Genomic DNA, 26,837 nt, shown 5'->3' with positions numbered 1-26,837 from the left:
ATTTAGGAGGACAGAAAAGACTTTCTAGTTAAAGCCTTTTTTGTGGGAAACCTAGGTTGCTGAATATGTTGAATACTTTTTCCTGCCGCCTGCCGCTGAAAAGATTTGGGTTGGGAGAAGATTTGTAAGATACTATCAATTTCTGAAGATTCTATCCATTTCTGTGTATAACAGAGCAAAATCCAGTAAAATTGAAATATATTTTAATGTGCAATACATTTATTTCATTCAAATAATATGTAAGTGGACAATGGTACTGATCATTCCAGTCTGATCTGATGTCTCCTATAGTTAAAAATGCCGATGATATTTTAGAAATACAAGTATAATGACTGGTAAAAGTCCACATTAAAAGGCACAGTTAATCTTCTGTCACTGAAACATCACATTACTACAGCAAACCCTGCGCTTAAAGAGGCAGAATAACATTAGGCCCAGAGCAGAGATACATTCATATGAACACATGACGCCCAGAGCAGAAACACATTCATATGAACACATTACGTCCAGAGCAGAGATACATAAATATGAACACATTACGTCCAGAGCAGAAACACATTCATATGAACTAGTGCTGTCAGTTTAACGCGTTATTAACGGCGTTAACGCAAACCCATTTTAACGCCGTTAATTTTTTTATCGCGCGATTAACGCGATTTTATTTTTTTTAAATTTAAATTTAAAATTTTTTTTTTTTTTTTTAGATTAACGTTTTTTTTGGCCTTGCAAACTGTGTAGTAGGCTAACGTTACGGTTTGAGTAAATGGTGAGCGCGATACGGCGAAATGGATGATAAAAAAAAGTTTACTTTTAAAAGTTGTGTTGTGCAAAAGAAGCGAGCTTCACTGTTGTCTGAAAATGTCAACAGGCAGCTGGCTGAAAGCAAAGAAGTAGTAGGCTTACCTTTTATTGGTAACCTAACTGTTACGGTTCATTGTTTCTGAAATAAGAGGCCTGACTGCTATGTTCCCAGCAAACTTGAAAAAAAGAAAATATTAAGCCGTGGTTTAACTGCACTATAGGGTCCTTGTTTACCTGAAATGTGCACTTTATAATTTTATTTTGTACCGCCCTCTTTGGCAATGTTGGTTTTCAATAAAATAAAACATTTGCATAAAGCAAGCCAATCCACTTTTCCATGTTGATAAGGGCATTGAAATAAAAAATAAAATGATGGAAAAAATAAATAAACGAAGGGACATTTAGAATAGATAAAAATTTGCGATTAATCGCGATTAATTTTGAGTTAACTATGACATAAATGCGATTAATCGCGATTAAATATTTTAATCGTTTGACAGCACTAATATGAACACATGAACACATTACGTCCAGAGCAGAGATACATTCATATGAACACATGAACACATTACGTCCAGAGCAGAGATACATTCATATGAACACATGAACACATTACGTCCAGAGCAGAAACACATTCATATGAACACATGAACACATTTATGAGTAGTGCACTGCAGAGGGAGACCACATGAACACATTTATGAGTAGTGCACTGCAGAGGGTGACCACCATCCATCTCTAGTTTGGTCCCACAATGGTTCGGGCAATCAGCTCCTTCATGATTTCATTAGTTCCTCCATAGATGGGCTGAATACGGGCGTCAACAAACGCTCTTGAGAGAGAGAGAGAGAGAGAGAGAGATTTGACTCATCATTGACTCAACTGAATCATAATACTCAAATATACTGTATAAAAAGTGGACACAGTAAAGGGGAATGAGTGTAAGTTTGACTAGAATAAGTGAATGTGTGGGACTTAAAGGGGAATAAGTGAATGTGTGGGACTTAAAGGGGATTGAGTGTAAGTCTGACTAGAATAAGTGAATGTGTGGGACTTAAAGGGGATTGAGTGTAAGTCTGACTAGAATAAGTGAATGTGTGGAACTTAAAGGGGATTGAGTGTAAGTTTGACTAGAATAAGTGAATGTGTGGGACTTAAAGGGGAATGAGTGAATGTGTGGGACTTAAAGGGGAATAAGTGAATGTGTGGGACTTAAAGGGGATTGAGTGTAAGTTTGACTAGAATAAGTGAATGTGTGGGACTTAAAGGGGAATAAGTGAATGTGTGGGACTTAAAGGGGAATAAGTGAATGTGTGGGACTTAAAGGGGAATAAGTGAATGTGTGGGACTTAAAGGGGATTGAGTGTAAGTTTGACTAGAATAAGTGAATGTGTGGGACTTACTTTGCGATTGGAAACTCCCACATGTACCCCCATCCACCATGCAGTTGCAGACACTGAGTGGCCACTTTATTCTGCAGGTCAGAGGCCCTAAAAGAGAAAGCCTCAGGTCAGCTAACATGCTCTTTGGGAGCTTCTTCCGAAGCCTTGGCAGTGTGCTGCCAGAAATAATGATGACGTTTGTCCTTCCTCTCACCAGTATTTAGCCATAGATGCAGTGGAGGAGTCTAGTCGTTTGGATGCGTGGAGCTGGAGGCAGCTATCCACAAACGCTCTGCTTACACAGATCTCAGTCTTAAGCTCTGCCAGCTTGTGTTGAACAGTCTGAAAAAGGAGAAGAGTCTGAGAGGGGCGAGCATGAATCTCTGCGGTGCTGGGTGACTTCTGGAAGCACTCTGGGATCGACCATGCCACCAGCAGGATACAGTAGACATCTTTCCAAACTACTAAAAACCATGAAGGGGACTCAGCCAGTTTTTCATAGAAACATGAAAAAACCTCGAACAGTCTACTTTTAAATGTATACAGTGAGAAATCTATTTTGTACAGCTATGTGAGGAATGTAAAGCAATCAACATGCACATTAAAGCAGGGCTCAACAGTGCAAGGCATCTGGAGAGTTGTGGTGTGGAGCCCATGTTTCACACGTGAGGGAAGCGTGAGGACAGCAGTTCTTAGCAGAAATAGACAGTTAGAAACCTGCACACTGCAGTCTGGGCTTTGTGTCACAGACATGGCAGACACATAAATCTTAAATAGAGAAAAAGCGCAAAGGCACAAAGCAGGTAAAGCCAGGCCAAAGTGAATTATTAATGGGTTGGTTCAGTCAAAGAAATAAATGTATTTCTGAAAGGTAAGTTCAACTTTGAAACCTTCTGAGATGGGTCTATCAACAAGCCCTTAGTTATGTGGAGATAGTGTCAATTATATGTGAATGGCGTATCCCTGGTTTATATCTAGTCTTAAATTACATTTTATAGCCAAGAACAGAACTAATGAAGGTGGCCTTATTAGCACAGAACCATCTCTCTAGTGGCAAATAACGCTCTAGCTTACATCCGAGACATTATATCACTATACTTACTCATCTGAGACATTATAGCACTATACTTACTCATCACTCATCTGCCGTCTGTTGGGCTTGAGTTTGCTTCAAGCTAAATGCTTTAGCTTACCATTGAGGGATTCTGACCATCTTTTCCATTGGACAATATTCGTTATTGTTTTGTGTTAATTCATTTTTAAATATTAAATGCATACCCTTTTAATACTTAGAAAATGTGCCAGTCATTTTTGAAAGAAGAAAGTGATTAATTTGCCAGCATGACAATCACCAAGCTGCCTGAACCTGCTCCGAGCCCAGAGAGTTAAATCTCCTATCATAACCTACTGACTTGAATTTGGTACAGAAATACTTTTCGGTACTATTATACCATGCATTCTACTAAGACCCTGTACACATATAAATCGATTCACTCATCGTCCGTCGCTTTGTAGGTGACCGTTGGTCGTTAGTGGGCATTTCAAGTTCTGGTTGCCAAGGTATCCTCCCCACATGTTTCCCATTGGTAAAGTTTCTAGTAAAAACAAGCAGTAGGCTAGCTCAATGTTAGCATATCCAAGATTCTAAACATATCGCTAGTCTGTACTTACATACGTCAACAGTGAACTGGAAACATTTCACCCACATCTAATTTCTTTTTGATATAACAGATAACAGTATAATGTATACCCAATGGTCGTGGACATTGTTTCCTTGTAGGCAATATCTGTGGAACTCAGTTCTGGCATTATTTGTCAGTAAACGGTATCCTTCACTTCCACTGGCAGTCCCTTCAGAGTTAAGATTAGTTTAATGTAATACCCTTCCACTTTACCAGTCTATGTTAAGATTAGTTTAGTGTAATACCCTTCCACTTTACCAGTCTATGCTTGCGCTGGGTTGCCCACTGTATGTATGGGCCATAAGACGTATGCACTCTAAATAAGCTGCAACAGTACCTATGGTGTTAAAGTCTCTGTCCACTCAGTCTACCCCAACACATAATGAGCATGCAAACATTGATGGAACGGCAGCATAATCCAAGTGAGTGTTCCACATTAGTGGTAGCGATGGGGGATATTTAGAGAGCACTACATAAGTGCACCCGTGAATTCATCCATTCATTGTGAAGACATAGATGTACATGCAAAACAGCCTCTGTGAATATGTTTGTGTGTGTATATATTACACACCTGGAGATGTGCAATGGTTTTGCCGAATGCTTTCCTTTGCGTGACGTAGTTTCTGGTCTCCTCAAACATGAACTCACAACTGGCAATAGCCATAACAGCGATCAGCAAGCGTTCCTGAGACACACCAAAGAAAAGAGAGAGATGGACAGAGAGAGAGAGAGAATGGACCATTTCTGTTACCTATATTACCAAAAGAATATGTGTTGGGTTTTGTTTGTGCTTACCTGTGGCAGTTCATTCATGAGGTAGTAGAACCCTCGGTTGACTTCCCCTAGGAGTGCATCCGCTGGTAGACGTACGTCCTCAAAGAACAGCTCTGCAGTGTCCTGTGTGGGCGAGGACGTGCTTAGAAGGACTGTGTGATCAAATTGTCTGTGCCAATCGACGCTCACGAGAAGAGCGCAGCATTCTGGTGTAGTCCTTTTATTTATTTTATGACATCACGGTGCCTCGTAGAATCATGACTATACATGTAAAACGTAATTGTTAATGATACAAATATTCTCGTATTTATTATTATTATAATTATTTTAATCCGAGGATGTCTGTAGAGTTGATGTGAACGCAATCACCAACGATTTCTCACAAATTCATTAACACTTCTAACACGGAGAGTTTTCTTAAATGCGATTCCTGTGCTTGTGCTGGTGTGTGAGTGTATACCTGAGCTTTCAGGCCAATTTTCTCCAGCTTGCGCCCCTTCTGAAAGCCCTTCATCCCATCCTCCACCAGGAAAAGGCTGATTCCATGAGCTGCTGTACGGGCCTCGCGATTGGTCACAGCAACCACAATCACCAGGTCACTCATCCATCCATTGGTAATGAAGACCTGGAACATCAGGAGTGTGGATACAGTTGGGTTCAAACGTCTAAGGCCACCTCAAAACGCTGATATGTTCATGCAAAAATGGAAATATCAGGAAGTCTGATGAATGTTACATGTAAATGAAGAATACATATTTAATGGTTGCACACAATTTCAGCTCCTTATAAGGGCATGACTCCACAGGCAACGCAAAAGCGTGGTTGACCTTTTTTGTCATCCCTGATGTGCAAGGACACCTGTACCTGTACCTGAGCCTATGCAAAAGCATGTGTATGAGTATTAGGTGGTAGTATGTGAGAACAAACTGCATCAATGTGACCACACCATTATGGGAGGAATAAGTCATTTCAACCAAACCTTGTTTCCATTAAGGATCCAGTCACTGCCATCTTTCTTGGCGTTGGTTCGCACACCCTGCAGATCACTGAACAAAATAAAAAGCAAAAGTTTTGACCTGAAGAAAACACACACACACAAACAGCTTCTATGCAAATAAACTAATGAGCAGACAAGTTTCCCAAAAAATTTCTCAGTCCTAGTGTTCCCTAGTACCATAGTGACTATTCTCACAAGCAGACGATTTGGCAATCCAAGTGAATTCATTCTGACACTAGATGTTGAGTCAACTGTGTACTGTGTGGATGCACCCCAAATTACACAGTTGATGATCACATTTGGATGTAAATATCGACGATCACATTTCTATGTAGTTCCATATCATTTGAAAAGAGCATATAAAAGCATGAACAAGTCACAGCGCAGAGCAGGCCCCTTTCATGAGGTTAGACACAAGTAACTATGCAACTAAATGTTACTATAAAACTTTTTTGTGCTATATTAGAAGCGGTTTACAGAATGAAAATAAAAACCAGCAGTCAGTTGAGTGCAAGTTGTAATCTTTGCCTAGTTCAAGTTTACAAACTATTAATCGGTTGCACCACACGAATAATTTCAACTTAACACTAAGTTGTGACTTAAATCTTACACCTCCTCATCCATTGTTAAGAAGTTGATAACATGGCTATTTTAAACATTAGGAAGATGAAATTCAACACGGTATATATCAAGACAAGTTCAATTTGGGGCCTCACTCAAACGCTCTCCCAAGGGAGTGAAATGTAATAGTCCTTGTTACTCTTGCAGATTGCACTTAGTTCACCACATTTTACTTGGCTGTCTTGATATACAATCCAAATACAGACAGGTTTTGCCCATGTTTTTTTTTCAGTCAACACTAGCTGCCCTCCAGTCTACACTTAGCATCAAAATCAAGACAGTTTGAGATGTCCATCCATTTTAAACGTGCTGACAAGGAGATGTATTTGATGGTGACTATTTTGTACGCACTAGGAGGTAGGTGAATATGGCCATCTAGAGGTGGTTGAGACATGGCTGTACTAGAATTACTAAAACAGAAAGTCATTAAATGGCTCCAACACCAGGCCCCTAATTACGGATCATGCCATTACAATGTGATATTCTGGAATACAGCCGCTGTATGGATACTTGCTTGGAATCAATCCATTTTTTTCAATCTTATATAGCGCTTCTCTATATACCCGAAGTCGCTTTACAGAGTCCAGAGTCCAGTAGTCATACACACACAGTCATACCGGTGGTGGTAAGCTACCTCAGTAGCCACAGCTGCCCTGGGGCAGACTGACAGAAGCGTGGCTGCCAATCAGCGCCAACGGCCCCTTCCATATCAGGGCTTGTAAAGTATTTCTGCTGATGGCTCACTACTGCCACATTAAAAGGTGAACCCACCCAGGGGACACACCTGAACATGATTGATTTTAAAAGGTCTACCCAGGGGGAACACCTGAACATGATTGATTTTAAAAGGTGGAAACACCTGAACATGATTGATTTTAAAAGGTCTACCCAGGAGAAACACCTGAACATGATTGATTTTAAAAGGTGGAAACACCTGAACATGATTGATTTTAAAAGGTCTACCCAGGAGAAACACCTGAACATGATTGATTTTAAAAGGTGGAAACACCTGAACATGATTGATTTTAAAAGGGTGAAACACCTGAACATGATTGATTTTAAAAGGTCTACCCAGGAGAAACACCTGAACATGATTGATTTTAAAAGGTGGAAACACCTGAACATGATTGATTTTAAAAGGGTGAAACACCTGAACATGATTGATTTTAAAATGGTGAAACACCTGAACATGATTGATTTTAAAAAGGTCTACCCAGGGGAAACAGCTGAACATGATTGATTTTAAAAGGTCTACCCAGGGGAAACACCTGAACATGATTGATTTTAAAAAGGTCTACCCAGGGGAAACAGCTGAACATGATTGATTTTAAAAGGTCTACCCAGGGGAAACACCTGAACATGATTGATTTTAAAAGGTGGAAACACCTGAACATGATTGATTTTAAAAGGTCTACCCAGGGGAACACCTGAACATGATTGATTTTAAAAGGTGGAAACACCTGAACATGATTGATTTTAAAAGGTCTACCGAGGGGACACACCTGAACATGATTGATTTTAAAAGGTCTACCGAGGGGACACACCTGAACATGATTGATTTTAAAAGGTCTACCGAGGGGACACACCTGAACATGATTGATTTTAAAAGGTCTACCGAGGGGACACACCTGAACATGATTGATTTTAAAAGGTCTACCCAGGGGACACACCTGAACATGATTGATTTTAAAAAGGTCTACCCAGGGGAACACCTGAACATGATTGATTTTAAAAGGTCTACCCAGGGGAAACACCTGAACATGATTGATTTTAAAAGGTCTACCGAGGGGACACACCTGAACATGATTGATTTTAAAAGGTCTACCCAGGGGAAACAGCTGAACATGATTGATTTTAAAAGGTCTACCCAGGGTGAAACACCTGAACATGATTGATTTTAAAAGGTGTACGCAGGGGAAACAGCTGAACATGATTGATTTTAAAAGGTGTACGCAGGGGAAACAGCTGAACATGATTGATTTTAAAAGGTGTACGCAGGGGAAACAGCTGAACATGATTGATTTTAAAAGGTGTACCCAGGGGACACACCTGAACATGATTGATTTTAAAAGGTGTACCCAGGGGAATAACACCTGAACATGATTGGTGAGAAGGTCAACAATGCCCCCAGGTAGCACTGCTTCCACCTTGCATGTCGGATTTGTTGGCAGACTACATGCTACTGTGTCGTATTATTGCCATGAGAGGTTTTAGGAGAAGCAGTATCTTTAGCTGCATAATCTTAGACATACAGTCCACTTGTATTTTGTGTGCTTTCTTCATAATCTATTGATCATTTTGTTAACATCTTAAAGTTTTTCACTTTAAACACTACATATAGGATGTTTAAAACTAAGGAGGTATTTCAATACTGGATTCACTGCATTGTGCTTTATTCCTGTAAGGCAATCTGGTGACAAGACTCATTTTAGATTCGATTAGACTGGACATAGAGAAGGGAACACGGGTCACCTGCCCGCTCCTGGTTCGGTCATGGCAATGGCTCCAATAGATTTCCCGGCAACCATAAGGGGGATGAATCGCTCAATTTGAGTTTGGCTGCCATAGTGACTGATGTATGGGATCACGATGTCAGAGTGGAGAGAGAATCCAGGTCCTGAACAGTTTGAGTACATCCTGAGAATGGCAAAAAAAAGAAGATCAACCAATTAAAGGCACAAGAATACATTTGTTTCTATATTGAAATCCATCCATATACACACATAAACACTATTCCTCCACCACTGTTTCTCGTACAGATCCCCCATGACACAAGTGTTCATGCCCTCGCAGGAGGGGGAGATCCCCATTACACGCCTTGCCTCATGGATGTCTTCACAGCTGCTGACAGTATCTAACAATCACTTTTTGAATATTCAATATTAAATCATTATTTACAGTGCCTTGCATAAGTATTCGCCCCCTTGGATGTTTTACCCTTTTATTGCTTTTATAAATCAATCGTGGTCAATATAAGTTGGCTTTTTTGACCAAAAAAAAATCACAAAAAAGCTCTCTTTAATGTCAAAGTGAAAACAGATTTATACACAGTAATTTCAATTAAATAAAAATATGTAATGAAAAATAAGTGATTGCATAAATATTCACCCCCTTTGAAGTGTGTCCTAATTCAACAGAGGTCCAGCCAATTGGTGCTAGTAGTCTCACAATTAGTGAAATGGGGATCAGTGTGCAGTGAATGTGTCTCAAGTGATTGTAGTATAACAACACCTGTGTCTGGAAGGTCCATTCACTGGTCAGTATTCAGTAATCAGTATTCCTGGCTACCGTTACACAATGAAGACCAAAGATCACTCCAAGCAACTCAGAGAAAAGGTTTTTGAAAAGTATAAGTCAGGGGAAGGATACAAAAAAATGTTCAAGGCACTCAACATCCCATGGAATTCTGTTAAATCCGTCATCAAGAAATGGAAGGAATATGGCACATGTGTAAATCTGGCTAGAGCAGGCCGTCCTCACAAACTGAGTGACCGTGCAAGAAGGAGTCAAGGGAGAGAGGCCACCAAGACACCTATGACTACTCTGAAGGAGTTACAAGCTTCAGCAGCTGAGATGGGAGAGAGACTGCATACAACAACTGTTGCCCGGGTTCTTCACCAATCAAAGCTTTATGGAAGAGAGCCACTGTTGAAAAATATTTTAGTTATTTGGTCACAACCATAAGCGCTTTGCATGGCGGAAAAATAACTTGCTGCCTGCTATAAAATTTGGTGGAGGATCCGTCATGCTATGGGCTGTGTGGCTAGCACAGGTACTGGAAACCTTGTCAAAGTTGAGGGACGCATGGATTCTACCCAGTATCAGCAGATTCTTGGGAACAATGTTCAAGACTCAGTCAGGAAGCTGAAGTTACGCCGGGGTTGGTTGTTTCAGCAGGACAACGATCCAAAGCATTGTTCAAAATCTACAAAGGAATGCATGCAGAGGCACGGGTACAATGTTAGGATTGCCACCCCAGTCCCCAGACTGGAACATCATTGAAAATGTCTGGAATGATCTGAAGCGGGCTGTCTACGCCTGGCAGCCATCAAACCTGACTCAACTGGAGACATTTTGTAAGGAGGAATGGTCCAAAATACCTGCAGCCAGAATTCAGGGACTTATCAGTGGCTATAAGAAATGTCTACAGGCTGTTATTTCAGCAAAGGGAGGCTCTACCAAGTATTGATGTGATTAATCCTTTGGGGTGCCCACATTTGTGCACATATCTGTTATTGTTATGATGCACACCGCATTGCTTCTGTCGATTCAATAAATGTTATTACGGATCTGAGATGTTACTTAACCCATAAGGTATACATTATGTCCAAATGTAGTTGCTGCTTTGAAACACCAGCAGATTATAATCTGAAATAATGATAATTATCAGGGGTGCCCAAACTTGCATAAAACTGTATATAGTGCATACCCACTAAACTGTTCTACTTGCATAAAACTGTATATAGTGCATATCCACTAAGCTGTTCTACTTGCATAAAACTGTATATAGTGCATACCCACTAAACTGTATATAGTGCATACCCACTAAGCTGTTCTCTCCCCACCTTATCCTCCATCAATTTTGAATGCATCATATACCATGTTTGGTTTATACTGTGTGTATGGGCTGTCTATACTTTAAGCCCAGAGGGATTGCTGACCGAGCACTTAATTGACGCGCTTGTTAGATGTCAAATAAGTTCCAATTTTGCGTTCTCGTTCTTGGTTATGCAAATTTTATTTCTCACAGTAAGATCCAGTCCATAAGCATGTCCATACATCCAAACTTGCATATTATATACATGGAACAGACCTTTGCAAATACAAATGAAGCGGTCAAAAAGGTGTGTGTGCTCTCCCTCCGTCAAGCAACACCTGATACCTGCATGAACTTTCACCCCTATATTGTGTAAGCCTAATTAAAATGGAGCGCCATCTAGTGTCCCACACAAGATTAAAACATGAACCCAAATGGCTCCTACACTGTGTGTATTTTGTACATTTACCACATGTATGCCGACATGCTCATCCTGATAGGTATATGATTTCATCTGCCATCCTGATTGTTTCTCCTCTCCCTCTGCCACAAGCCACCCCCCCTACCCTGCCCCCCTTCAAGCACACGCACAAGCCACCCCCCCTACCCTGCCCCCCTTCAAGCACACGCACAAGCCACCCCCCCTACCCTGCCGGCTTCAAGCAGACGCATGTGCCACAGTTCTGTTTAAGGTTTCTTCCTGATAAACTGAGTTTCCCCTTGCCTCTGTCGCCATTGTGCTTGCTCTAAGGGGGGTTCAGGCCCTGGGCTCTGTAAAGCGCCTTGAGACAATGGTATTGTTTTAGCGCAAATTTATACAAATAAATTGAATTGAATAGAATTGAATTGAATTGAATTGAATTGAATTGAAAGTCAAGGAAAGTTAGGGTTGACAAACTCTTCAACGGAGGTTAAGATGCTCGTTTGTGACTCTGTATTCGTTAACTGAAGTCACATCAAATGGGCACTTCGCCAACGCAGGCCGAGTTTATGATCAATGGTTCGCACCCCACCTTTTCCGCAGGAGGAATGCACTCTATAATAACGATAAGAGGCTATAAAGGCTATAAAGGCTATAAAGGCTATAAAAAGGCTATAAAGAGGCTATAAAGAGTTTTAGTAAACATTAATGTACTCTATAATAACGATAAGTTGTGGCTATAAAGAGTTTTAATAAACCTTAATATCATGCCTGTTCACAGAAACTGGAGATGAACACAGAAACACACTCACTGTTCACAGAAACTGGAGATGAACACAGAAACACACTCACTGTTCACAGAAACATACTCACTGTTCACAGAAACTGGAGATGAACACAGAAACATACTCACTGTTCACAGAAACTGGAGATGAACACAGAAACATACTCACTGTTCACAGAAACTGGAGATGAACACAGAAACACACTCACTGTTCACAGAAACATACTAACCGTTCACAGAAACTGGAGATGAACCCAGAAACATACTCACTGTTCACAGAAACTGGAGATGAACACAGAAACATACTCACTGTTCACAGAAACTGGAGATGAACACAGAAACACACTCACTGTTCCTCCCAAACCACAGCAGCAGAGTGCAGATCCGCTCCAAGGCCTCCGTGTTCCTCAGGTGTGAACACTCCCAAGAGACCATACTCTCCTGCCTTTTCCCACACCTCTCTGCTTACCTGGCCCGCTTTTTCCCACCTAGACAAACATTACTTCAATTAGACAAATTGCTAAATAAAGGTCAAAACTCATAGCTCAAGGCTCTAAACTATGGTCAGCCAGTGCATGACTGGTTGAGAATGATGGCTAGAAGCATGATGGCATGTTTCTGTTACTAAAGTTAGTAGCCACCAAAGCCTAACTGAGAAAAGAAATGTAACAATAAGTTGGTAATAAATAAAATTGTAGGCCTAGATGAGGTCAACTAATTACATTTTTGCATTTATGTCACACCAAAGAAAAAAGATGTGTAATTTGTCACGTATGTTAGGCTATTACATGACCTATTATTAATCCGTTTTGCCTTTCCACCGTTGTGTATTTGCTCTGAGGGGCTGAGGCCTTGGGCTTCCTGCATGAATAGATGAAATAACAGTAAACTTAATGAGTAAGTGCATTTCCTCACTCTTTATGGTGTGGCATCACCTCCTCCTCAAAGAACCTGCGCACACTCTTACGGAAGAGGTCGTGTTCCTCAGAGAAAATCTGCCTTGTTCCAATATCCATCATGGACTTTGCACTTGAGGTTTCAAGACGATAGGAGTCCCCTTTTTTCTCTTGCTGGGAATGAGTACCCATGTGTTGCAATCTAGGAGAAAGACATTTTGTAAAACTAAGAACTGCATTTTCCAACCTGAGACATTGTCTGCATGAGAAAGACTTGTGGCCCGTCAGGTACCTTAGAGGTAGTTTGACATGCCTTGACATACTGACAGATATTGACAGGTTGACAGACGCATATTGACAGATTTTGCAAAGTTAGTGTAAATAAAAAAAAAAAGAAACATCCCCGCTCCACTCATCACCATAAAGCATCAGGACAATCTTCTACAGTAATAGCTCCCGCATCCAGGAGTAAGGGGGAATGCTTTCTACAGTAAAAGCTGATAGCTACAATTTGCTGATGACACCACTGTGATGGGACTCATCTCAGGAGACGACGAATCAGCGTACCGAGATGAGGTACAGAAACTGACTGTGTGGTGCTCAGACAACAATCTGTCACTGAACACCACAAAAACTAAAGAACTAAATCTGGACTACAGAAGGCAAAGTGCAGATCCGGCCCCACTCTACATCAACGGGGACTGTGTGGAGAAGGTCCACTCCACATCAACGGGGACTGTGTGGAGAAGGTCCACACCTTCAAGTTCCTGAAGGTGACCGCTCATGGTCTGACCTCTCATGGTCACCTCAGAGAGAGTCAAATGGCACAGCAGCGACTACACTTCCTAGTACTCAGGACAAATCTGTAATCTGACGGTGGCCTTCTACAGCACCACTATCAAAAGTGTACTGACCTACTGCATCTCGGCGTGGTACTCCGGCTGCACTGCAGCAGACAAGAGAGCCCTCCAAAGGGTCTTCAACACAGCCCAAAAAATCACTGGCTGCTCACTGGCCTATTTTTAGCTAGTTGTACTATTGTTGTGTTATATGTTGTCCCTCATCGCACCGGGGAAAAGCGCTTATTAAGGTTTTTCTATTCTATTCTATTACTGCTTTACTTATTGTATCTTTAATTAAATCTTTGAATAAATTGAGGTTGGAGTTTTTGAAACTTTAAATAAAAAATATTTGCATATCCAAAGATTATTTTTCAATGAGGGAGAATGAGAAGGAAAGGATCCCCCAAATGCATGTTCCTTACCAATGTGGCACCATTTAAAAGGGAAATAAACAGGCTTTCCAACGGTATAAGATTCATTGCCGAGAAGCATTGTTACAACAAAGAAATAATCTACCAAACACAAATGTCCTTACTTTTTGTGCTATGTTTATGTATACAAGATATTCTGTACTGTTAGTGTTATACAGTTCAGGAGTAAATTGGCTTTAGATACTAGCAGTGGTCTCAATCCAGACCGGCATAAGGGAAGAAGTGAAAGGATTTGGTTGCACGCCAAATTTCGTTGTATGCGAATACAATGACAATACAGGCTTTTCTATTTCCATTTCTATTCTAAGTATGCCACGTTTTCTGTATTTCCAGTCAATTGTATTTTCCATGTGCTTTATGTATATTTCTGGCGGCTCACGTTGTTTAAACGTGCTCTTTCGCTACTATCCCGTGACAAAGGGACTGTGCGCGTCTGGGTGGCTCATTGCCTTACCTTTAGGATCAGAGCGCAATAAATCCAGCGAGACCCAGGACTGGTTGTGGCGTCGGTTAATTCCAACACAAAGCAGAGGGCGATAGAGAGCGCACTCCCGTTACAAGTGCTTGCCAAGAAAGTTTGGCAAGACTAGTCTACTTTCACACAAGTGGTGTCACCCCTGAGTAAAAACATGAGTGGGATCAAACCACTTACGTTTCAATAAAGCATTTTATGCAGGCACCATTCATGTTGCAATTTACACACAGGCTAACGCTAAACAGACAATCTGACGTTTAACCACTAACGTATCATACTGACGTTAAAGTTACAGGTTTACTAGATTTATGGAGCACTGAAAACTGTACCTCACTTGTTTTCAAACCTTGTGCACGACCCTGGTATTAAATCTTCCTAGGGAGAAATATTGTAGGTTACGACTTGAGGCTACACTAGCCTAGCCAATAACAATCACAAAGTTCAATGTCAGATGTACTTCAGGGTTTACTCCATGAAATCAAACAGAGAAAGGCATTGCTTAAAAACTTTAAGGAGATTCATCTTCATGACTATTACAAACAACTTTAACTTTAAACAAGCGTTAATGCCAGCGACAATAACGTCAATTTCAATATGGCCTCCATGCGTCGTTTTTGTTTTCAAAATAAAAGTCGATTTTTTTTTTGTCATTAGTTTTTAATTATAGAATGAACAACAATTACGGGGGAAAAGCTAATACAACAAACTGTATCTGCTACCAAAGGTACGTTAAACGAAGCAGTTGTAAAATACAAACCAAGCTGAAAAACTGCCTTTTTTAAATAGAAAGAATCTACTAGTGTCAACAGAAAAATGTTGTTTATATAAACACCATCAATTTTACCTACAAGAAAAAAAGGCGTTTAAAGTATAAGAACTGCAAATACACTTGGACTACAATAATCACCCGCTGATGAAATTCAAATTGTGTGGCTGGGGAAACAACAACGTGTGCCCCCTTGATACGGGGTTGCAATGAAATCATTATGATATGCACTCTAAGAAAATATATACTAATTCGCATTAGCTATAGCCCTGTACAATAAGTTAGCCTACTAGCTAACATGGCGAGCGGCTGAATCTCATTTATTCATATATGTATAAGCACACGAACACTTGTGACACTGTATTGAAATCCACTCACCAGTACCTTGGCAACTGTTCAATTACAATAAAGTGGTTACCTCGTACATTTCTTTAATCATTTGCATGGACTGTCTCACCAACACAAGCTAGCATATTCTGAGAAATGATTAGATCTCATGATACGGAATGGCCCACCTCAGCGCATCCACTCTGATTAGCAGGGCTCACATTATGGAGATCATCCAATGTGACTGCATATATCTGCAAAAAAGTATGAACACTGAGATAAACACACACATTTCTTCATACTTTATTCGTCTTACATACAATCTAAATGGATCACATAGGCCTACGCGATAGGTAAGAACAACGTAATAGACTATATGCATTCACACCTTTTCATTACATGGGTCGGGGTAATTGCGGATTTTGTCTGGGAAGGCGGCACGAATCAGCTCTTTTAGCTCGGCTGGATATATGTACGTTGGCCGGCAGTTTTCATCGGTGCAGCCAACTCTGTGGAGAACCTGCGCAAAATGACCCCAAAATGTCATTTAATTGTAAAGCATATCTCCTTGCAACATTCGACATTCTTATTCAAAATGATAAAGCCTAACCAGCTGACGCTGTATTAGCCTGTATGCCAATTTACGCCTGGCGCGGTCGGTCTTCAGTCTCCCAGCAGCTTTCAGCAGGGGTGATAGCCACAGGGGCATGCTACAAGCACAATTACAATGGGTATTAGCCACATCAAACATATATGCAATAACATTGCATGTAATATGTTGCCCACTATTAGGCGAAAAAAGCGTTCACTTGATGGTTAAGGCAGCTCCTTGATGTAGGACTATGTAATGGACAGAATAACCTACATGATCCTTGTAACACCTGCATATACTCACCCGAAAATAAAGTAACATACAAAGTTAAGGTGTATTACCTAGAAGCCCGGCAGAGATTTATGTACATGTCCATGCTTCAACAAGGTGTTACAGATTTGGCGCTAATTTCGGTTTATAAAGGTAAGGTAGGCTGCTGGCGCCCCTTCTTGCAAGGGTCGTCACAGAGTCGGTTCACAACAGTATGCATACACAAACAAACTAGTGCAATAATTGAGTGTTCATTGCAGATAAGTACCAGAAACATTTCACCACAATGAAGCTTTATTGCAGACATATGTGAGCTGTAACTGAGAGCCAGTTTATGCTAAGATGCAGAGACACAGAGGCACATTTTTATATTATATTCTGAAGTGGGAACCAAAATTCCAGCTTGTTTATTTTCCTTCCTTTTCAGACCATTCCTTCTACCCTCCAGTGTAGTTACGGGCCCTGTTAGTGAGAAGAAAAAAAAGAAAAACATACATATTACAAAATCATATTTTGCTGTAAAGAAAATAATAAGATAGGGCAATTTCTTGAAAGGGAAATCACTTCCAATGTTAACACATTTGCCTATATTCATTATCTATTTTTAAACGACCTTCAATAATTTGAGTCAAAAACTTTATTTAAAATTGCGTAGGGAAAGGAAGGAGCTTTATGTAGCCTACAACAAAGTCAATGTATTGAATTTCATTCCTGAGTCCATGTGTATGTATCTTGGCCAATGCACATCCCGTCAGTATTAATTAATTATTTTTAGTTAATTCGTTTTACCTTCGGATAACTACTTAAGCAATATAGTACTCGTGCGAGTGGGGTAGGTATAGGCCTCCGGCCTCGTGGCTACGGCCGAACACCACCCGTGGGAATATCCCTTACCTACCCCACTCGCACGAGTACTATATTGCTTTTATAAAACAATTTTATAGTCAACCAATTAACATTTAAACACGAAGTTATTGATTAAAAAATGTTTATTTCGCCATTGTTTCTCCGCAACAAAAAAATAGTTCCATTGTCAACGTCTTTAGGAATTATAAAAACTTTGAATTAACGGTTATCGCTTAATTGTATCAACGCGCTATAGAATGTTGTAGAGTGCGGCTAAATAATTCAATAGAACCCAATTGACCGATCGCGAAACTCCTCCCTAGAACGGCCCTCGTCCAATCATACCTTAGCAACCGCTACTAAGAGAAGAAGGTCCGACAACTTTGAGGTCTGAGCAGCATGGTGAAGCAGTGTGCTAACGGGACTTTTAGATCTGACACAGAGATTAGAGGGATGCGTGTTTTTTCCCCGCATTTCCAAAGCCCAAAACACAAGAGGAAAGGTGCCGGCGGTGGATTAAACAGTGTGGGAGACCCCACTCCCACCTCAATATATCGAAAAACACACATATGTCTGCTCCAAAGTAAATGAAGCTGCTTGCAGCTAGCTATGATATCTATCTAGCGAACTACGCTATGGCTAGGTATGATAACTAACTGTCTAGTTGAGAGAACATCCCCAAACAGTTATGGTTCATGACAACTTGTATCATTACCACTACAAGTACATAACTAGTCTCTCCAACTAAAGTGTTAATGTTAAAATCAAAATGTTACCGTCAAAATGTTAATGTTACCGTCTGTAAAATTGCACTCTGAGCTATCCTAGCTAGCGATAGCAAACGCCAGCATTGAACAGAACTTTTAACGAACACTTTGTATTTATGCTTGATACAACATTGAACAGAACTTTTAACGAACACTTTGTATTTATGCTGCTGGCGTTTGCTATCTCTGGCCAGGATAGCTCAGCGTGCAATTTTACAGACGTAACATCAACATCGCTAGCTAGGATAGCTCAGCGTGCAATTTTACAGACGGTAACATCAACATCGCTAGCTAGGATAGCTCAGTGTGCAATTTTACAGACGGTAACATTAACATTTTGATTTTAACATTAACACTTTAGTTGGAGAGACTAGCTCGAGCTTAACATACTGTATCAATGTTGAACAAAAGGCCATTATGAAGTTGTTTTATTTTAATCTTTGTGGCATTTTGTGAATGGGCAACCTACTTCTGAGTATCCCAAGGTATGCATAAGGCACAACCTGAGAGCAATAACCTGGCGATCTGATACAAAGCCATAGCATTACATCAGGATCATCATTTTACAAGCAAGTTATCACTACAGTGACTGTGAAATACTTTCAGCAACATGCACACACATCCCTTGAACAATAACGTCACTAGCAGCTATCTTGATCCACACTGGTACGTTACTGTACTGTTCTCTAGATTGTCACCATCCTAGCTAGCTAGATCGATAGATACCTCCAGTACCAGAGTGTCTCGCCAGAGACGGAATAAATAATAAGAATAAAGAATCTTTGTAGGTTATTAGCTAGCTTGAAATATTATATACATATCTTACCCAGTGGTGAAATAACATGACTAGTCTACAAGGTTTGTGCTGGTTGCATTTAATGAAGAGGTCGTAGGGTTTCTCATTTTTTTTTATTGAGACCTGTATACTTTTGCTTCGATTATTGTTGTGTCCACTTCGTTGTTGATCTTAATATTTTGGATATCCTTCCACTGCATACTGCAGTCCCTTTTGCCTTGATCTGGAGGATATCGTGGAGGTATTACTCCAAAAATCATCACTCACACTGACAGCTATAGCGCTTGTCCCCGTACTCGCCATGGCTTTTAGCTTGACAGTTCCGGGAATTGTGTCGGACGTAGCAACAGTAACTAAGGGGGCGGGGCCCTGGCGATCGGTCAATTCGCAGGCAAGCCCAGGCAAACTACCTGACCTAAAAAGCCTCGCCATCCTCCTAGAAAGCTATATGACCAGAGGCACAGAAAACTGTGGGTAAATAGTGGAGATACATTTGAAAAATGGAGACAGCTTAGCCCAGAAGGATTTTAAAATGGGCCAATTTTCTCATGAACAACTCCTGTAAGCACTGAGCTTCAGCTAAGGTCAGCTAACCTTAACTAATTTCACAGCTACTACTGGGAATGAGCATTCAACATTCAACATTCATACTATGTGGTCTGTGTGGAGCTAGGTTATCAAGGCAGCGAGTATTTGGGACACTCTACCAGTGAAGTGCTGGCTAATGCCGTCATGCCAACGTTGACTGCTATCAGTCACATCGGAGGAGTGGATGGGACATGGCTGTTTACCTCAGCAACAACCAGCATGACAGAAATATACGACTGAAATGGCAAGTTTGACTATAAATTGACTCAATTTACAAATGTGATTACTCTATACGTTGAACAAATGCTTACGTCCAAATTGAGTAACATACCCATGCCCATCCTGAGCTACTAGCTATGTATCTATCTTATCTAGTGAGGCATTCATAATTGAGGCACCCTTGTTTCCCCTTTGGAAAGGAATGCCCCTCCTTCTTCATACTTTCCAAGTCCAATTATTTCCAGCTAACGACATACAAGTATTCTCTCTCAGCATACCTTTTCAGCGCACAAGATTCTGCATGCTATACATCCCCTCCCATAACTCGGAACACTTTTAAAGATGCGAAATAAGAGTTTGCCCACTCTGGTGTTTTGGGAGGAGGAGCCGAGAAAAAAATCCAATTTATGCTTGGCACTGTCAGCAGCATAACTTCCCGAAATGACCTTGACTTGGGACTGTCAACAGCATAACTTCCCAAAATGACCTGGACTGGAATGACCGATCGCGTTATGTGATAAACCGGACAATTGTAGGAATCTGAACGTGAGCGCGGAGGGGCCGGGTGACAGAAAAGACCAGTAGGTCCTTTACAACAAACAAATAATTGTAAACGTGTTGATAAATATGTCAACGCAGGGACATTATTGGTTTACGTTTATTAATTGATTACCCATTGCCGTTTAAGTCGCAGGAAACGGGCTGTGGAAATAAAGTGGAAACCTGAATGTCCACAGACATACGAATTCGTCCACAGAAGTTTCATAACTTCTGAGAGGGTGGTGCCGCAGGACTTAAATTGAATCACACTGCACACTGAGATCAGAAAATGGATGAGCAGAATCTGGATGATTATTTGGACTACAGTGATTATTACAGCAGTGAACACATTCAGGGCTTTGGACTTTGTGAGCAGACACATTTACGAGAATTTGGAAGGACGTTTCAGCCCACTGTCTACTCAACTGTGGCAATACTAGGGATTTTGGCAAATTCAATGTTGATCTTTATTTTCATCAAACATGCAGATATCAGAAAAATACCAGCACTTTGCATGGCCATTTCTGATCTGCTTTTTGCAGCAACGCTGCCTTTCTATGCAGTGTATGCCAACATCAGCCAGTGGATTTTTGGACAATCTGCTTGCAAAATTCTAACATTTCTTTATATTGTGACCCTGTACAGCAGTAACTTTTCCCTTGCCTTTATGGCCCTAGACAAGTATTACAGTGTGGTAAGTGGTTTCTGCTGTTTAAGAATTAAGAGGATCTCAGTGAAAAACATGGCAGCATTCTTTGTATTGATATTCTCTTTGGTGGCATCAATTCCACATGTATATTTTATTGAGACCTTGGAGTATGATGGTCACCAGCTCTGCTCATACCACCATGTGCCAGCCTGGAGGACATTCATGAAGTTTGAGGACAATATTGCTGGATTTGTTGTGCCCTTTGTCATCATGTCTGTCTGTTCAGCTCTGATGACTTCGAATATGATCAAAACATGTCCTAACAAGTGGTGTAGTGTGTTGAAACAAGAAATGGCATTTGTAGTGACATTCTTTGTCCTTTGGCTCCCTTACAATGTCATTATGTTCATGCTTGCTTTGCAAGAACTTCATATCATATTGGACTGCTTCACCCACCAAAACCTTCACCTTGCTGTTCAGCTGACAGAATGTCTGGCCTTCACACATGCCTTTGTAAATCCTCTTTTGTATTCCATGCAAAACAGAAGGATTAGGAAACTTTTTAAAACAGCACTCAGAGGCACACCAGAGCTCCTGCTTGAGTCATCGGAAAACCCCACTGCGGTGGAGCTCACAGAAGTTCAAACCGCAGGCACTGCCAGCTGAAGATGAACCATTTATGGAAACAGTTAACAGTCACCTAGCAGTTACAGTATGTTGTCATAACAGCAGCCGCCCAGCCTATTAGTTATGTCATTTTGTAGTCACTTGCACCACACCCTGTGGAAATGTCATAACAACTTTCGAGCACATTATCAAATAGATGTACCCATCAATACAATGTCTTGTCATTTTAATACAGTTTTAACAATGTATTGCTACAATGAATGTGTTGAAAATGAAATCTTTACCTTTGTCCTGCGTCCACAGTTCAGCTGCTATGTGCACTTGGCGCATGATGAATGCAGCTATATGGTGTGCGTTTGCAGAAGCATAGGATATGTGCTTATTATTGTTGCTTTCCAGACAAACTTGGAAGTCAAGATTTCTCGACCTCCTACCAGAGAAAGTACAATGGAACGCACCCAAAGTCGGAGTTCCTATCTGTAAACTAGGGGCAAATCCATCTGCCAGGACATCATGGTCGGAACTGGCACATAAAAAAAGTTGGAAATATCCAACTTCCAAGTTGTCTGAAACGCATCGCTAGTTTGCAGAAAGTAAAGAAAACTAACAGATGGACATAATAGATGACTGAAAATGTCAATTTCATGTAATTCACTGAAGGGGGGGGCAGTATTTCATATAATGAGACTTCATATAGTAATACTGTTCTATAATACCATTTCATTTAGACCTAAAGTCAGTACGTCAGTCTTATTGTTCAGAGATAAATTAGATGTCATGATTTTCACATCAGGAAACTCAAAGGATAAAGGGTACATCTCCCAGTTACGCTCTCTCTTACTGTTACCTCTCTTGCCAAATCATCTTTTCAGCCGAAAGAGTCATTCGCCATAAGGGAAACCATACTATCTATACCTTTGAAAAGGCTGGATCTGGAATCATTTATAGTCATGCACGTAGGTTGGGCATGTGTAAGATGATTATGATGTGCATGAATCGGATTGGAGTGCAGGCGTGCCGTGGGAAACATCTTGACAAAGTAAGGTACTCAAGGACACATCTTACAAATGAAGTAAAGCTAAGAAAGCTCTGTTTATGTCTGACTGACACATACTGGAGAGGGCTATCTGCAAAAACAGTGGAAACCCCATTCCATTTGCAATCTACTAACTATTTCCTTCCACACCAGAAAGTTATACTGTAGGCCTACACAAAGAAAAGAAGAGTAGGTTGTAATTTTCTTTTTTTCTTTTGTGAAAAAATAAATCATCTTCACGGATGATCATATGCACCAGTTCGGAACATTGTTTATTCCAACTTTCCTGTTCACTTGTCCCCCATTATTGGCCTCGAGGTGGAAAATCCCCTCCCCTTTCTCCCCGTCTGTCAGCCTACAATTCAAAATAAGGCTCTCTTTGGCCAGTGTGTGTGTGTGTGTGTGTGTGTGTGCCAATATGTACACTCTTTGACCAGTGTGTGTGTGTGTGTGTGCCAATATGTACACTCTTTGACCAGTGTGTGTGTGTGTGTGTGCCAATATGTACACTCTTTGACCAGTGTGTGTGTGCCAATATGTACACTCTTTGGCCAGTGTGTGTGTGCCAATATGTACACTCTTTGATCAGTGTGTGTGTGCCAATATGTACACTCTTTGGCCAGTGTGTGTGTGCCAATATGTACACTCTTTGGCCAGTGTGTGTGTGCCAATATGTACACTCTTTGACCAGTGTGTGTGTGTGTGTGCCAGTATGTACACTCTTTGACCAGTGTGTGTCTGTGTGTGTGTGCCAATATGTACACTATTTGGCCAGTGTGTGTGTGTGTGTGTGTGTGTGTGTGCCAATATGTACACTCTTTGGCCAGTGTGTGTGTGCCAATATGTACACTCTTTGACCAGTGTGTGTGTGTGTGTGTGCCAGTATGTACACTCTTTGACCAGTGTGTGTCTGTGTGTGTGTGCCAATATGTACACTCTTTGACCAGTGTGTGTGTGTGTGCCAATATGTACACTCTTTGACCAGTGTGTGTGTGTGTGTATCCAGTATGTACACTCTTTGACCAGTGTGTGTGTGTGTGTGTGTGTGTGTGCCAATATGTACACTCTTTGACCAGTGTGTGTGTGTGCCAATATGTACACTCTTTGACCAGTGTGTGTGTGTGTGCCAATATGTACACTCTTTGACCAGTGTGTGTGTGCCAGTATGTACACTCTTTGACCAGTGTGTGTGTGTGCCAATATGTACACTCTTTGGCCAGTGTGTGTGTTAGGTGAAAATTCACCCTAGTTACCTCAGGACTCCGGAGCTGCATATAAGTACTGTATATTTATTAGACAAACAACAATTGCAATTGGGCTCACTCCCAGCACAAGGCTGAAAGTGAAGCCCTGATAAACACATCGCACAAGGTTTATATAGACAGAAGTTGAGCGTTCAGCAGAGATAACTACGTGGTGGATTTCTGACGTCCGAGGCAAGGATGGAAGTTTTGCAAGGTCGGAAGAAGCACAGTTCGACCCTTCTTATCACTTCTGGTCTAAACATGCTCTTGTACATATGCAGACTAAGTGGCACCTAATATTCTAAGTTACACACACGCACACAGAAAAGCCATTTCATAAGCACATGATTCATACATTCTTAAGTAATTAACAGTGTTTGCAAATTATCTCCATCACTGTGTGTGTGTGCCAATATGTACACTCTTTGACCAGTGTGTGTGTGTCAATATGTACACTCTTTAACCAGTGTGTGTGTGTCAATATGTACACTCTTTGACCAGTGTGTGTGTGTGTGTGTGTGTGCCAATATGTACACTATTTGACCAGTGTGTGTGTGTGTGTGTGTGTGTGCCAATATGTACACTCTTTGGCCAGTGTGTGTGTGTCAATATGTACACTCTTTGATCAGTGTGTGTGTGCCAATATGTACACTCTTTGGCCAGTGTGTGTGTGCCAATATGTACACTCTTTGACCAGTGTGTGTGTGTGTCAATATGTACACTCTTTGGCCAGTGTGTGTGTGCCAATATGTACACTCTTTGGCCAGTGTGTGTGTGTCAATATGTACACTCTTTGGCCAGTGTGTGTGTGCCAATATGTACACTCTTTGGCCAGTGTGTGTGTGCCAATATGTACACTCTTTGGCCAGTGTGTGTGTGCCAATATGTACACTCTTTGGCCAGTGTGTGTGTGTCAATATGTACACTCTTTGGCCAGTGTGTGTGTGCCAATATGTACACTCTTTGACCAGTGTGTATATTATTTTTGCCTTTGATTCTCTCTGCTGTTCAACTCCCTCTCCTCCTAGTTTTTTACACCTAGAAGGGAACTTGATATGTTGAGGGTTCTTGAGTTGTAACCAACGTTGAAGCTACAGCTGAAGGACTGGCTCTGAAAGTAATGTATTGTAATGACTTCCTGTGGCAAACATAGAGAGCAGAGAAGTCATCCAATCCCATCCCTGAACCAGTGCCTCCGCTGCTCTGCCCCCACATTCTGACCCTGACACCAAAAGGCTTGTTTACATTGAGAGCGCACACTTAACCAGACTGATTCTATCTCCCTCAGACTTCCACAGGGGTCTCATGCCTGGGCTCTCTACATACAGATCTAAACTAGAAGAGGAAATCCTCTTGATTGTCTTATCTGGTTATTTCCAAAGCATGTAGGCTCTCTCTCTCTCTCTCACTCTCATATATATACAATATATATATATACAGTATACATGTCCAATTAATAGTAAATGATAAGAAGACACGTCAACACACTTGTATTCTATATTGACATGTGCCTGTATTAACTTTACTTAAATGTTGTGCGTCTTTTAAAAGCCTAGTCCTCAGTTATAAATAAATACTCTTTTTGTCAAATTCAGCGAATTGCTTCTTATGGTCCTCTAGATGTCCATTCAATGTCCTGGCTCTGTAAATGGGAAACAAACAAAGTGGCTTGGACCGAACCATGCACTATTCCAGCCAATCAACACGTTGATTCAGGAAAACGCAATGGATGAATGTAATTTGATTGGCTGTTGAGGACTGTACCTTCACCAGAATTGAACGCTGCATCTCTTAAATGGCTATTTCACTGCCATAGGTGTTATTTTGTCTATTTTCCAAATAGAAACCAAAGTTGCTGACTAAACTAAATACAAAATACAAAATGGCGACACATGAAACAAACCTTGTTCGCTCCATAACAATGTAATTTTAGTTATACACAAATACATAAATTGGTTGGGGACAACCGTCTGTCCTCTCACTGTCACATACAAGTACTCATAGCCAGCAACCTCACCTAACCAATATAATAAACGTCCAACCAAAGAAATGTAACCACCTTGTTGATGTTACTTGACAAAATATGATTCTTTTGGTCATGTAAAAGGATTGCCTATATACACTTACACACAAACATATATCTAACTTCCAAGAAGCAGTCCCACACTAAACTTGAACCTGCACCCTCGGACACAGGAGCCAGGCAAGTAAGCAAATAGGCTAACACCCTTGGGTGCTAGTGGCTACGACTTTTTAATGGTCCACGATTCTAATCTAATACACTTTTTGTCAGATTCAGTTAATTGCTCCTCACGGTCCACTAGTTGTCCCTTTGGTGTCTGTACTCAAAGAAACTCCAGTGCACCTAAAGGGAACAAAACCATCAATGTACTACATTACCCAGGGTTAGGGTTAGGGTAAGGGTATATATACTACATTACCCAGGGTTAGGGTTAGGGTAAGGGTATATTGACTACATTACCCAGGGTTAGGGTAAGGGTATATATACTACATTACCCAGGGTTAGGGTTAGGGTAAGGGTATATTGACTACATTACCCAGGGTTAGGGTAAGGGTATATATACTACATTACCCAGGGTTAGGGTTAGGGTAAGGGTATATTGACTACATTACCCACGGTTAGGGTAAGGGTATATTGACTACATTACCCAGGGTTAGGGTTAGGATAAGGGTATAGTGATTGGGTTTGATTAAGGTGATGTTCAATGAACTATTAGAGAGACTAAACCCTAACCCTTGTAATACCCATGGATCTCACTTTTCTCCTCTTGTTGGATGACTTTTTGCTTGTTTTCTGACTTAGGGTTTTAGTAACATAATTACTTTGGGCTGCCAGACTTTTTCTTTGCATGACTATATCATTTTCATTTCTACTATTTTATCACTATATCAAATATGTTGGTATA

General features: G+C 40.8%; 1 protein-coding gene across 1 annotated transcript; it reads right to left on the bottom strand.

Annotated features, from left to right (window-relative positions):
- Positions 1–1,237: 1,237 nt before the first annotated feature.
- Positions 1,238–13,304, bottom strand: LOC116222879 (long-chain specific acyl-CoA dehydrogenase, mitochondrial-like). Its single transcript, XM_031577940.2, has 10 exons — positions 12,915–13,304; positions 12,350–12,487; positions 8,730–8,894; positions 5,619–5,685; positions 5,100–5,264; positions 4,661–4,762; positions 4,437–4,550; positions 2,398–2,525; positions 2,205–2,291; positions 1,238–1,633 (listed from the first exon to the last, which is right to left on the bottom strand). The coding sequence occupies exons 1-10, from the start codon at positions 13,214–13,216 to the stop codon at positions 1,540–1,542; spliced, it is 1,362 nt and encodes a 453-aa protein (XP_031433800.2). The 5' UTR covers positions 13,217–13,304; the 3' UTR covers positions 1,238–1,539.
- Between the last annotated feature and the right edge of the window lie 13,533 nt (positions 13,305–26,837).

The sequence above is a fragment of the Clupea harengus genome, chromosome 12 (assembly GCF_900700415.2).
Source record: "Clupea harengus chromosome 12, Ch_v2.0.2, whole genome shotgun sequence".
In the NCBI taxonomy this organism is placed as follows: domain Eukaryota; kingdom Metazoa; phylum Chordata; class Actinopteri; order Clupeiformes; family Clupeidae; genus Clupea; species Clupea harengus.
The sequence above is the reverse complement of the archived record's forward strand: the minus strand, read 5'-3'. Positions and strand labels throughout refer to the sequence as shown.

Excerpts from the sequence above, each read along its gene's own strand:
- LOC116222879 (XM_031577940.2), bottom strand. The coding sequence starts at position 13,216 with ATGTCAAGGCATGTCAAACTACCTCTAAGGTACCTGACGGGCCACAAG. Across the intron at positions 5,265-5,618 it reads GGATCCTTAATGGAAACAAG|GTCTTCATTACCAATGGATG; the intron begins GTTTGGTTGAAA and ends CTGATGTTCCAG. Across the intron at positions 1,634-2,204 it reads TGGGAGTTTCCAATCGCAAA|AGCGTTTGTTGACGCCCGTA; the intron begins GTAAGTCCCACA and ends CTCTCTCTCAAG.